Source organism: Leptidea sinapis, chromosome 16, assembly GCF_905404315.1.
Source record: "Leptidea sinapis chromosome 16, ilLepSina1.1, whole genome shotgun sequence".
NCBI lineage: Eukaryota > Metazoa > Arthropoda > Insecta > Lepidoptera > Pieridae > Leptidea > Leptidea sinapis.
Genome location: NC_066280.1, coordinates 13,650,862 through 13,666,019, shown reverse-complemented (window position 1 = coordinate 13,666,019; position 15,158 = coordinate 13,650,862). Strand labels below are relative to the sequence as shown.

General features: G+C 35.0%; 2 protein-coding genes across 2 annotated transcripts in view; both read right to left on the bottom strand.

Moving 5' to 3' along the window:
* LOC126968644 (beta-arrestin-1) overlaps positions 1–15,158 on the bottom strand; it is a 294,282-nt gene that overhangs the window by 140,742 nt on the left and 138,382 nt on the right. The window lies entirely within an intron of this gene.
* The window catches only part of LOC126968642 (neurogenic protein big brain), a 98,392-nt gene continuing 86,918 nt past the window's right edge, over positions 3,685–15,158 (bottom strand). The window contains exons 4-6 of the mRNA XM_050813662.1: positions 12,588–12,934; positions 8,667–8,848; positions 3,685–7,336 (exon numbers count right to left, since the gene is read on the bottom strand). Coding sequence (XP_050669619.1) covers positions 7,149–7,336; positions 8,667–8,848; positions 12,588–12,934 — 717 coding nt within the window. The 3' untranslated portion in view covers positions 3,685–7,148. The remainder of the gene's footprint in view (positions 7,337–8,666; positions 8,849–12,587; positions 12,935–15,158) is intronic.

Sequence of the window (15,158 nt, the reverse complement as noted above, 5' to 3'; positions counted from 1 at the left end):
TCAAGTTGCATAAAACATAAATATGACTTTTATATAGAAAAAATCAGTTGTCAGTGTCAGTAAGTCGTAATCAATTTTGGCGAGACGAAATAACCACAGCCTACCTGAGTATGTAAATACTTGGAACACTTTTGATTAGACTGAGTAAGGTATGGAATTAACATAAAAGATCTCGTGTAAAACGCTAGAATGGCTAGTTTCTTCCCCAGTGATAACTGAAAATTGATTACGTGTTTAATTTTAAGTAGTACTTATGATATCGTTAAAGGTAAAGTGAAAGGTCAGCCTGATTTGTGAAACTCAAATATCTACCACACATACCTGCCTGCAATTTTTTGCTCGACACGGTTACATTTTACTATCTGGATCTCGCTGGAATGTGACGCCCCCTCCCGTGCACCTTTCACCCCGTCCTGTTGCGTCAGTACGGTTTGCAGTTAAATTACAGTTAGGAATTATTTTTTCGTGCTATCACTGCTTGTTTACATTGTTACGTATGACTCTTGTTGTTAATAGATCTCTAGTTTCTATTGTTCTGTGTCGCTATATACATACCTATACTAGTACTGCTAGAAAAATTAATACATTTTTTACTTAACGCAGATTCTTTCATTAAATTTTGATCATTATAATAATAATAATCAGCATCACAACACATACTTTATATCAATCAATTATACTGACAAAATAAATCGTTTATTTATTAATAATAATATTCTAGTCATGGTTTCTTTTTGCACACCGTAACAAAGCGACGGTGTGACGTCATCAACGTCACCGTAACGGGGTAGTAGACTGACTCCTTGGGGATTTATATTAGGAATATCGTGTGTGGTAGATATTAAAGTATTAGTATCTGTAAGTGGTCTGTTGTATTATTTAAATTCTATAATAGCGTACTCAATTCTAGCAAAGATCTCTTCTCAATCAAGATTTACTCGGCTCACACAGAAACTTTTCACATTTTGAAGTTATACTTCTTTAGGCGCGTTATGAAAAACTGATGAGAGTGAAATTTTAATATGCGCGCGCAACACTGTAACACAAAAGTAACAGCTTGAAATTGCTTGCTAAAATTTTCTGACGTTTGCTTCATTCGTTATTTTTTTTTAGTTTCTTCGTTCATTTTTGCTTCATTAGGCCAAAGAAGTATATCTTCTTGCGTGCATACATACACACACTTTTTTATCATCGCTAGGTACTGGGAATATGATCTTTCTTTTGAAAGTCCTAGATCCTTTTAAAATTGGAATACGTCAGTTCCTAAGCAATAAGCGTCTTTCACCACTACTGCAACATATTTATGCGGTATTCCGTATTCTAAGTACTTTTACGTCGTTCCCTTTTTGTGATAGATGGTTATAATTTCATTTTAGACTAAAAATACCGAAATAAATTAGTTTCTGTGTGAAGTAAGTCTAAAAAACATTAAATTGTGTAGTTTGAATAGCAGTTTCTTCTTATATAAGTATTATTAGTAAATTTTATTGAAATGTTGTAGAAGCCCTTAATTATTGATAATAATGGGACTATTCACGGCCGAAATTTTTGAATAGGGAATATTTCAATGTCAGTATATATGCTATGTACTATTTATTATACTAAATTGATCAACGTTAATTTATTTGTACTTTAATGTATACGTATTATTATATTATAATATATTACGTACTTTCAATTTCGACGTCCAGTTTGACGCATCTTAGGAAGACTACTTTCTAAAATTCGTCAAATGGGCTAGATGCGTCAAGTGACTAGCCAATCAGCGTTGTGTCGCAGTTACGACGGCCTCAGATCGACCAATAAAAAGAGGGCTCACGATTCGTTGTTTACAGCACGATCAAAAAATGTTTATATAATTTTTTAACGGACCATATTTATATTTTTGCGAACGATGACGTACTTCAGTAAGTATCTCCAAGTGTCATACATCTAATTGGTCTTCATATTTTTATCCGTGTCAGTCAATCGCTGTGCTTTGCTCATTTTTCTTCTAATTTTGCCCTGCACTTAGAGTAATTTTTCTATTACTTAAAAAATAATTATTGGGATATAAATAGTGCATAGTACATTTATTAGTATCGAAATTAATAGAAAATTTAATACATTTTGTAGAGTTTTGTACGCAATTAATATTGTAATAACCTTTCGTCATTTTGTGAGAGCAACGTGCTTAGCTTTCAATAGGACATTGTTTTATCATTCCAAATTAGCATAATGTTGTGGTAAATAAACGCATTTGAAATATCAAAAACATTTTATTTATGAGTATGTACCTAACCTTTAAGGCTACACTATGAATGAATACACTAGGTACCTATCCGAATTATTTATTCACAAAATATAAAACAGTGATTCGGATTTTCTGGAGATTAATAGATGGGGTATAGCTGTAGTCCATAGATGTTTTTTTTAATTCTAAGAAGTGGCAGGACTATCTTACGGTGAATTAAACAACCCTGTGATTTACAATCAATTTTCGTAATTAATTCTTGTGAAACTTAAAATTCTGAACAGCATTACGATTACGCTGTCACTTTAACCTGCACTACTCCAAACTGACACACTAAAATAATTAGTTTGAAGACAGAAAAAGGCCACCTAGCCGGTTTCCTTTACCCTCCACTGGTTCTACGACTTTGGATCTTGTCTTTTTTCCCACTCAAGAGTCATATGACTCTCCTCTCTAAGATTCGCAATGTTTTCCTTCTATAGTAGGCATATCAAATGTTTGCCCTACAGTGTACTTTTTTTTTTATAAATTTAGTTAAGCTTTACAAGGATATACTTTTGAAAAAGAATCCTTGTGTAGGTACTATAGTGCTACCGAGATTTCGGTATTGCGGGATCCCGCACCATTTGCCAATCCCGCGAGATGCGGGATTACGGGCGCGGGATTTGCGGGACTGAAAAAAAGCGTGCATGCGATTAAAAATAGGATAATCTGCGTGAATTATTATTCTTAATAACTCAGGTTATTAACTGTTTCGTATTTTCGTGATGTTAATTGATACATCCTTTTAGAATAGAATACAAATTTAAGGGTGTGTACGTGAATGAAAGATTCATTCGCTTACAAGCCCTTAAAAGGAATTCCGCCCAGAAGTGTGGAAGCAGAAAGGGCATTTTCTGGCCAGACAATAGAGTAAAATACGCAGTAGTTTGGCAGACGACAGTTTGGAAATGTTGTATTTCCTTCGCAAACATTTTCAGTTAATATTAAAAGCTGAAAAACTTAATAATTAAGTAATAATTTATCAGTTTAAAATGTGTTTTTTTTTGGTTGATTTTGTAATTTTGCGTTGTGTATTTTTTGAAAACGATTTGTTTTGTTTTGCTTTTTATTCAGAATTTGTTATTGTTTTTTTTTTGTGAAAAAAAAACAGTATAATTTGATTGATCTCATTTTAATAGTAATATGAGCGTAAATAACTGTGGAGTTGATAAATTTATTGTTTTAAAATGTGCATATTTTCAATGTGCGGGATCCCGCAAATACCGAGATCCCGCGGGATTGAAAATTCGTAGTCCCGCAAATGCCGAGATTGAATACAGGCCGCGGGATTGGAAGCCCTAGGTACATATTCTTCTCGTAAAAAAGACGTGGGTATAATGAATACTTCCTAGTGTATTTATTAATATATAGATAATATCTAGATATATGTATTAATTAAAACCAAAAAATATATTTAAGTAAAATTATATTTATTTACAAATTATTCAAATTTAATATTAGGTAAATACAAACATACTACGCTCTTTTTAACAAAGTGATGAATAAAATTTAACACAGTTTTCAAATTTAAATTTATTACGCGAGATAATATTTATATTGGTACCTTACGACGTAAGTAAGTGTTTAAAATGTTTATTTTCGTACGCGTTTAAAATGTAACTAAGTATAGTTACAACAGTCAGTGGTATCGCTAGAAAGGTCTAATAAAGATGAGCTGATACTGTTTGTTCTGTATTCTGAGATGTGCGGCTTCAATAAAATGGCACTTTTCAGCCTAGCGAAACTCTAAGAACAAAGCAATACACTCGATTGTATGAAACGTGCAGTCATTGACAGATTGACAGGTGACGGTTGTAATGTTGTTAAAAAGGAGATCCACTACGTTATAAGCAACTGTTCGCTTTCAAACTTAGCCGGATTATACTTCGTCGCCAATCGCTATACTTTAACTACTATTTCAAACTTATGTCAAATGACTGTATGTTTCATACTAAACTAAATTTGAATTTTTACTTAGACAGTCTCGCCTCTTATTACGTAGTATTTACATCCTCTTTGGCGCATTTTAATACGGGCATATAGAACTTTGTATTTAGGAGCATTGATATTTGTACGTAATTAAAAACTAGGTTTATAGATTCAGATGCAATGAGTAACATTGATTGTACTAGAAAATACAATACAAAGTTTAACAACATTTGTACAAATTATAATAGGTACAATAGTAATTAATTATCTTATAATTAGAAATATTTGGAAGCCTTATTAAAAATAAAGGTAACAGTCTTCTTATGTCTCAACTACTAGAATATAATAATTTTTAGGTACGTTTACGTCGATTAGATACCGCATTTGTTTCCATAAAGAACATTGTTTTTGAACATTTTTTATTCATTTTGGTTTGATTTGTTTTGCACGGCTTTTTTCAAACCCGCATCATATTATAAACAAAGTAGTAAACCGAGATAGAGCATCGCATATTTTCCGATTATAAATCTAAATTTCGGCCATTGTGATATTCAATACGAGTTTAAATATGCCTCCATGTTTTAGTCTAGGTTCACAAGTTATTAGGTAGTCTTTCGAATTTATAAGATATTGTCAAAGCTTATGGGCAATTAATTACTTAAATCAAGTATTTTCTCTAGTTTATATCAGATTCTGTTACAAATTTTCGGCCCGCTAATTATTTTACTGATAGATCGCAGCCTGCGCTTGACAACAGCTTTGGACCTCGGTACCAAAAAATTCCCTATTCCGAGTCATTTCAAAACATTAATCAACTCTAGAAGGACAGACAAGTTAATGTTAAATTTATTGGTTTTGACAGCATATAAAGAGAAAAAACAATTATTCATAATACATTTGTTATTCATTGTTAGTAGAGAATTACCAACACGTATCTGAACTAAACTATATTAATACGATATTCATTATGTTAATATGTAATATCATAGGTATATAAGTTTCAATTGTTGAACAATTAAACAGCATTAAACTATTCGTTGTATAATTTTATAATATTGAACAATATGAAATAGGAAAACCTTTGAAAAATTTAATTATCTACGTTTAAAATTAATTTACTTGTCTATCTAAATATTACTTATATGGCACATTTAACTGTACAATTTAAACCCTTTATTTCAATATCATTGTTATACATAGTTTATGTACATGTCTTTTCTTATAAAATAAACTATACTTATATTAATTATTTTCAACTGGATAGTTACAAGCCGTAGATACAGCATACATAGGTATGTTATTAACTTAGATTAAGGATTGGTCTCAGCTGTGCTCCAACTAGATACCGCAGGCGTAGTTCCAAAGTGCGGCAACTAATACTACGCCCAAGTGGGCGTACTGGAGCCAGTCTCGAACAGTGTGTGACATTGACATGCCACATGTTGTTAAAGTTGTGGTAACGTTGCGTAGTAAAACTTTGTAAAAATAATGCTACAAGATATAAGAAAGGCACTGGGATCATGAGTAAGTATTTTGTATTTTATTAATATCAATGTAAAATATCACGAAGCGTATGTTACAAAATTTGAAAGATGCCATTGGGTGTCAAGATGCCACGCACACAAGCGTCTAATAGTTGCCGTAACAAGAAAGCTATTGTTCTTAAGTAGTGCGGTATATAGGCGGAGCGCAGCGGACACCAATGCTCAATCTTTGGTTATTAATTATTATTATATTTCGGTAAGATGCTATGATACTCATAATAAACAAAAAATACACTGTTAATTATAACATTTTATATTTTAACATAACATCGAAATTATTTGGTAGGTAAACGTTGTAGTATAAAGAAAAGTTAAGAAAATGATTGAATCCTTAAATCTCTGTCTTTGAGTTAAAAGAACTAAGAATATATAAAATAACTTATAATAAACATTAAAGAATACAAATTGCAATGCAATTATATTTTCTATTCAATTTTAGACAAAAAATTCAACGAAAAGAGTTCTTCCTTTGTTTAGAACGTGTATAATGTTTTACTTACAGTGCAAGAAACCGCTGTGACGTCACTACACTCATAAAGGTGAGAGCGCACCTAGCGAGTGTCGCGCGATGTTATTACAACGTCATACCGAGCATTTCGTGCCGTACGAAATATTTTAATAATTGCGAACGAAAATTATCGTATCCTTTTACAACCAGGGTAATGCTTCTCACAAAAGAAGTTTCTTTAAAAAAATTCAACTATATCTTCATAAATATGTACATGATTTATTTAAGTATATAATTAGTATTAATTTACATAGTATAAATTATATAAGGTGTATTAACATATTTATTTTTATGTGTAGATATGATGTTACCTGGTATCATTTGCCCATATACTTTGACAAATGAAACTGAAAACAAAATTTTATGAACAATGCGGTACACGAACCCTCGACCTGTCGCGTTTCGTGCGAGCGCTCTTTCCAACTGAGCCAACCGTTCGAGTGACGTATCGTTCATAAAATCTTGTATGCTTTGTTCAACTCTCAGGTTGTGGCTTCATCTACAGGATCTACTTTACAGTTGATAACCTCAACCCCAATATTTGCATATTAGGAAATTGACTTGAGATGTCGCTCTAGCAAAACTAAAGAATTTATTTTTCAGTTTAATTTGTGTAATTAATTAATTCCAGAAGTGGTAATCACTTTAAAAACAGCAAATTGCTTACATATAATTTGGGTCGTAATGTATTACAAAACGGCAAATGGTTGTACAACGTTTATGTATTTTAGATACGGTTTTGATGATGCCTCGAGTGAAATCACTAAAGAGGACACAGTTCACGGCTTCACGATTCACCATTTTGTTGTGTCAATGTCATTGTGCTAATGTCATTTTGTGACGCATCTCAAACGTCAAAGAGCAGCGCAATATTGTGCTGCGAGGCGCGGCGCTAGTAGTGTTCGGGCGGGTGCAGCGGCGAGCGGAATGCACGCGCGTGCGGCCCGTGCGCATGCGCAGTGTGCGTCGTGTGTGCGAGCGTCTGGGCGTAACTGCCGTACGCACTGTCCTCGGACGAGAGCGGTCCGCGCCGGGTGCCCGAGCTGTATAGAGACTCGCGACGATCTTGAACGGCCGCACCTGAAATAGGAATATAAATCATAACTATTTGAAGAATTAATTCTACGATAAAGCAGCAGTGGGGGGCTCCTTTGCACAGGATGCCGGCTAGATTATTGATACTACAAAGATGCCTATTTCTGCCGTGAAGCAGTAATGTGTTCTGGGCAAATGAGACTTAACATCTTATGTCTCAAGGTGACGTGCGCAGTTGTACTGCCGTTCAGAATTTTTGGGATTTTTCAAGAATCCTTAGCGGTACTGCAATGTAATGGGCAGGGCGTATCCAATACCACCAGCTGAACGTCCTGCTCGGCTCGTTTCTTATTTTCATTATAAAAAACTGCTTTTCACCGCCGACTTAGGTACGTCAAAATGTGAAATAAGTACCACCCGCATCACGTTGATGTGCCATCTCAAAAGCCGTTAACGTAACTCTTAGCCTGGTATTGCTGATGTCCATGGGCAGCTGTTTCTTTATTTTACTTTACATCAGGTGTTAATCAGGATTAAACTCTACATAGTCGGCGTTTCGTTTTTATTACATAAGCCAGCAAAATATCAGGTCAAAATACGAAAGTTAGGTCGCAGCCTGGCTATGGCCACAGATTGGCTGTTAGCTTGTTGTTAGTTGGTGCATAGCTGGGCCAGCAGTGAACTATGTAACTGTCGAGTTAGTAAGTCTTTTGTGGGGCGATGTTGATGCTTTTAAAACAAGATCGCAGAAAAAAATTCAAAACAAATGTATTACGAAATTCAAAAGAATTGTTAAAAAACGTTTGTGTGGTAAAGGTTACTATAACATAAATGACTTTTTTAATTATACCCCAGATTGGGAATGGAGCGACCGCCCTCAGGCTATTAAATAATAAGTTTAATGGTACAATATTACTTTGTAGACATATATTTTTGATGAAAAAAAAGCCCACTGAGTTTGTTGCACCCATTCTTCTCAGGTCTGAGGTATTCGTTTTGGAACGACCGAACCTTGCTCGGATTTTTAAGGATGTATAAAACTTAAACAAAAAAACTAATAGGATATCTGGATTCGAACCGGGGTCTTCTGCGTTTCGGATAACGCAATGTCCAATCTGAGCCATTATAGTCTTGTATAAAGCGAAATTTACCTTGAATTCTAATGTTATTGTAGAAGTTTCTCATTAAAACACGGATAAAACTACATTTTTTTAAATTGAAGACTAGATCGATTTATCACTTCCGTAATCCCCTGTATACCAAATTTTATGAAAATCGTTGGAACCGTTTCTGAGATTCAGATTATATATATACACAAGAATTGCTCGTTTAAAGGTATAAGATACTTGAATTTGAACTGTGGTGAGTAACTCACCAGCTGGTCCCGGTCGGATCCCGTTGGCGGCAGGGTACAGTGGCTCCCGCTGCGCGTTGTGCACGTTCTGGTTGACGGAGTGCGGTGGCCGCAGCAACAGGCTCTGCGCCGGAGCCAGGGTCGTGACACCTGCACCCCCCGCACCGCCTGCGCCACTACTCTTGCTGTATACCGACTGGGACCTGTCACAATTATTATATTTTAGACTATCAGCTATAAATACATGATCGGATTTGGTGAGTACTTGGTCTTGTAGCGGACCATATTGGTCCATCGCACATAATTATTTTGTTGAGGCCCGGTTTCCACCAAGGCGGAGAGGAGAGATGATGCGTTTTGATAACCAATCAAACTTCGTTATTTCCACATCTCCTCTCCGCTTAGCTTCGGTGGAAATGGATCAAGTGGAGAGGAGACGAGATGTCTCATTTTTTTTTAATTTAAATTAAAATATAACTTTTATAACATGACGTGTCCCTTGCATTGTTATCAGTTAACTGATTTCGAGCTCTCACAGCTCACATCTTCACTATGCAGAGCTCATATCTCCTCTCTGCTTTGGTGGAAATAACCCGACAGCTTTGCGGCTAGTCTCCTCTCGTCTCCTCTCCGCTCCGATTTGGTGGAAGCCGGATCTTACCGTCCGGACGACAGCCGGCGGACCAATTGATGCGAGGCATCCACCGGACCGTCCGATAGTCCGGCCTTACCAAATCCGATCATGTGTTTAGGCAATTAAATTACAAATAATACCACCGTTCTAGGAAAGTATAAATTATATGGCTAATATGCATTAATGTTAACATTACTTTGAATATCACACATACATCAAGTATTCAGTCATTTAATTTACATACCATTACTATACCACATCCCAGTCGAGCCATAAATACTGTTATAGTTTAAGAACTGATTTTATTATTATTGAATTTAAATTTTGCATTTATTACTTCGATCCTTTCACACTATTTTTCATTTATCGAGTTATTTTATGTTATTATATATTTAATTACAAAATGAAATGTCGTGTTAAAGATGATTTTTTTAATTTAGTTCATTTCAATAATTCTGAATTATTGCAGTGATTTCCCTGCACAAAGCCGGTAATCACTCTCAAGATACATCGAAAGCTTGGTATTAATTAGCCAATTATCGTGTAACGTTAGTACGTCCACAGGATATTCCTCACTTCTGGGATTAATAAAGTTAAATTTGTAACGAAAATTTATGAACGATGCGGAACTAGAAGCCGCGCCTCTCGAGTTCCGTCCGAGCGCTCTTTCAAGTGAGCAAATCATTCGAGTGACGTAGCGTTCGTAAATCTTGGTCTTTTTCAATTCTCAGGTTGTGGCTTTATCTACAGGATCTCCATTACAGTTGATAACCTGCTCAACCCCAATAATTGTTTATTATAATTATCAAAATAAGCAATTAATATAATATTTATATAATATAGTTTTAATATTAGGAAATTGACTTGAGACGGCGTTCTTTCAAATTTAAAGAAATCGTTTAGTCCCGCATCGTTCATTAATTTTGGTTACAAATTTAATTTAATAAAATACTTCCTTCCTCTGTCGAAGAACATAAAAGATCAGGTCGATAGAATTATAAATACTGTCAAGCCACTGAACCCTATAAAGAAACAGGAAATTTTTCAAGAGAAATAAAGATTCTTGTTACAACTCCTTCGCGTATCATTAAACAAGATCTAAGGCTCAGTGTTTGTTATTGTTAAATCAATTCGTACAATTAAAAAGAGTGGATTTGAGATTGCTCTCCTGGTAAACGTGAGAGGCTTAGAAATATCGTCTTAAGGCGCTGTATCCCAAGAAATCGACAAATAGCGTATAATTGAAACTATTTGTTGACGATTTATATAAAGCTAATATTTTTATACAAATATTACATGACAAGAAATCTCATTACTTCATTTCTTATCTAATTTTTATAGACAGTGCGAAAAATCTCCAAAATACCCCTAACTTTTACAGTTGCAGCCATGCTAATCATTCAATCTAGATAAAAATTGTACAAAATTTATTAATTGTACACCAATACTATTTAACATGACATAGTTTTGTTAATAAAATTGTATTATGTATGTAATTAATCAAAAATGCTTCTAATTCTGAATTAAAACTATGGTGATATTGTGCGAGAGAGGTAACTTAGCTCCGCTCGATTCCTAAAGGCCGTTGGCTCGGTCCCCAGCCTTAATTGATAAAATATTTTTACAACAAGCAATATAAAAACAAGTGGTCGGAAAACTACAGCTGTCTCTTTATTGCTACTGATTGCTTCAGTCATTGTTTGTCATTTTGGTAAAAAATTATTAGACTTCAGGACAAGAGAATCAAAAGATCTTGAATCATGATTCAAGATCTTTTGATTCTCTTTTTATAGAGATTGCTCTATAAACATTTTTATATGGGTCATGGTCTTTCTACAAGACTATAATTACCGATCACAAGATTCGAGATATCCAAGCCTAGCTCGTAAGAGGATTTCGATTTGAAGCAACGTTGTGGATAAAATCCGAATAAAAAGATAAGAGCTGGATGCCCTCACCTAATTAAATAAAACACTTGTAGAGGATTAAAACGCGGGTAATTGTTACTGTGCTTTTATATTAGATTTTTGCGTAAAAGTTACATTTTTATTATTATTTTAGTTAGCCCGACGTTTTAAGAGATCTGAACCTTTTCAACTAAAATTATTGGTCAGTTTTTGAATACCTCTTTAATTAGACGAAAGTATAAGAATACTTGATAAATCCGTAAAAGAGTATTTTACCAATTCTGCAAATTATCAAAGCCAATGGTGGTCATTTGATTTTTTTTTATTCCATGATTCCAATAAATATTTTTTTTAAATTGCCAGAATTATTTCAACCTTTAACTGTACTTATGACCGGACTTCTTATCTGGTACTTATATATTATTATTATTCTACTTATTTCTACTATTTTTTACTCTAATGTTTATAGCTAAAGACCTATTTTGTGAGAGCTACTTTGTATCTACTAATAATAACTAGATGGATAGTGAACAACTAAATATGAATAAGATTTTTTCCGTAAACAGACTATAGCATCCGTTTCTGTAACAATTCTATAAATTTATTTTAATTTTGATTCGATCATGCAAGTTAATGTAAAACTAACTAATTACAACATAAATTAAATCAAATGTTTAGGTATTTCTTTTCACACATCCGAATATCAAAATCTAAACAGAAAACGATGATAAACAAGTTGTTACAAGTCTAATTCGATCTATTTTCTATTCTGTAATTATTCTTACGACTGTTCCCAAGTTCTTCAATTAGAACGTACAACAGTTGACCGAGATCTTTATTATATTTTGTACCTAATCATATCCCAGACGTTTGCTGAAAATGATGTAAGGCGTACTAAATTATTTATTCGAAGAGGGTGGCTATTTCTCTAGTCTTGATGAATGATGATATTGAAAAGGAGGACATACGAGCGTACGGGTGTTAAGTGATCACTGCCGACCACATTCTCTTGCAACACCAGAGGAATCACAAGACCGTTGCCGGTCCTTAAGGAAGGTGTACGCGCTTTTTTGAAGGTACCCATGTCGTATCGTCCCGGAAACCCTGCAAAAGGAAGTTCATTCCACAGCTTTGTAGTACTCGTACGGGAGGAAAGCTCCTTCAAAATCGCACTACGGAAGACCGCCACACATTCAGATGGTATTTATATTATATTTATATTAGTCTTTACGGATTGAATATATCATTCGGAACAGTCATAAGAGTTGTCAATACAGCTTTCACTGGTATATATGAAAGATAAGATTCTATTTAGTTCTATTGGTCTAGCAATCTCAATAGTGAAAGGTACGTTACGTATCGTCCGACATGAATTACATTTGACAGGAGGTTCCGTCAGACCTGTGCAGCGTGTGCCTGGCTGGCGGTGGTGACCGGCAGTACAGCGACTTGCTGCCGGAGTACAGAGGCTCGCTGGTCTCAGGACCCGGTCGAGGCGCGGTGGCCGAGCAGTACGTGGAAGCATGGCGGTAGTGGTGGCTCGGGAACGCCGGCTTGTCTAAGTCGTCCAGGTCTCGCGGCGATGATGCCCTCGTGGAATTTCCTCGAGGTTTCCGTGAGGCCCATTCGTGAAGCAGCCCGCTGGCGACACCTCCACCCAGCCCGCCGACCCAGCAGACCCAGTGACTCTCCCAGCGTGATAGCACGAACGATGGTCCCAGCGACCTTGCTGGGTTTAGTGAAGGCATCTGTAAACCATTGATTATTTATGACTTAAATCATTTATACGTCTAGATAGACTAGATGTGAAAACATCGAAAATTAATTTTGAATTAACCTCTATTTTCAGTACCTAATCCAAGCACACTAATCCAAAGTGTCGTACAAATCGCATACACAAATCTAATATTCCTGGTCTCTTTTTATCGGTTGTCTAACAGCAAGAGAATCTATCTAGACCTATACATTTTCTAAGATTAATGATTTTCAACTTTTATACAATCCGTAGTTGACATTTCGACGCAGTTACACAAATCATGATATGGCAGGATCATGATTTGTGTCTCATGTGATCAGTCAAAAAGCATGGATAATTATTAGGTCATATTATTCAAGTCATTAAAATTGTTGATATATTTTCATATTCAAGCCACGGACTAGTAAAAAATAAGGACTCCGTGTCACCTTACACAACAGTGTAGCACCAAAACAAGCCGATTAACGTGTAAATACATAGCCCCACGCACACACTTACACTACTACAGGCCGATAGGCGGCCATTATGAGAATTGTCATCGTCTGTGACAGATCAGTTTGCGTCTCAATAAAATATTTTAAAAATGCCGTCGTGCGTTGTGAAAAAGTGTAAAAACGATACTTTATAAGTATTTGTGACCATATATGATTATTTAAGGGATAAAAAATTGTGTAACTAGTGTCCCCCGTAACCGCACACACACTAGCATAACGGTGCTTCACATGCTAATATCACGGCACGGAGTCCTTCTTTTTTTACTCGTCGTGAGAAACTACATTATGTTATTGAATATTGTTTATATTATATATAATTTATTGTATATTCTACATTAGTTGTGCAATGGAATAGTTGAGACAAGAAAGTAGAGGCGTCCTCACTGAGACAACAAACAATTAATTGTATCAAAGTTATTAGTGCAGTCACAGACAATATGCTTACAAAAGCACTTTTATAACAATGAGAATAGAACAAAGATATGTTTTTCTAAATATCTTTTAATAGCGAATGAATTGTGTATTATATTGCGTAGCAGTGAACGCAATTTTGCCACATAAATTATTTATAGAGTTAACAGTTTCTTGAATATTGCAACATTACTTTATATGTCTACAATAAAAGATTATTTCTAAAACAAACGTAGCCTAAGTTACTCCTTAATTCATCAGCTACCTGCTAATAAAAGTCGCGTCAAAATCGATCGAGCCATTTCAGAGATTAGCTGGAACAAATAGACAGCCAGACAGACAAAAATTGTAAAAAATGTTATACCGTATGTATTTTATACAAGTAGTAAAAAACGGTTATTTCAATATTACAAACAGACACTCCAATTTTATTTATATATAAAGATGTGTAGGTAATATTAAAAATGCGAAAATTTTCATCGTTTATAAATCATATTATGTTAAGTGTTAACGTAAACTTGTTATGCCTACTACTCGGTTAAGTCGAGTTAGTAAGACACGATAGCATAATAATACATTCTATTGTAATAAACTAAATAATAATAAACAATGTCTGTCGGGACAGCTAGTATAGGATATATAGGATATACACAAGTCTATGATTAAACTATGTAACCTTAATACTTGTTATGTGTATTTATAGCGCTCGCTTGTAAGCTTTTGATATCAAAGGGAACCCCGAGATGCCACAGCGTCTCGCTATAGCAAACAGTCTGTCCTCTTGTTAACCAGAAGAGATCCCGATCAACCCGATATTCAAAGAGACAATTACCAATACAAGTTCACACGAAACACGTCCATAATACAATACCCGTAAGTATCATTTTAACTAATATCTGCAAATTTTACGCAATATTTAAAGTTTATACTGGGGCGGAAACGACAGAGCGACAAAAACTATCTTCAATGAAAGCACGGCAATTACTCCACGGCAATACAATGGCCGTAAGCTGCGGCTGCATCGCGGAAGCCATATTCAAATGTTATCCAGGCCACACCATATTAGGTATTTAAATTATAAATAATACTTTATTCAAACAAAACAAATCTTATAACTATATTTACAATACTATGACTACATAGAATCGAAACTATCATTACTTGGAAGCGTATCAAGAATACTGGCAGCATTTCCACGTTGGATAGCAAGGCTGATCCGTTAACCGAAATAGCTGCCAGCGCTTGGGTTGCCAGTAGCCTTATTGAGGCGCGAAGATAGTACTTTGTACATTCTTGGGCCCCACGGGCCAA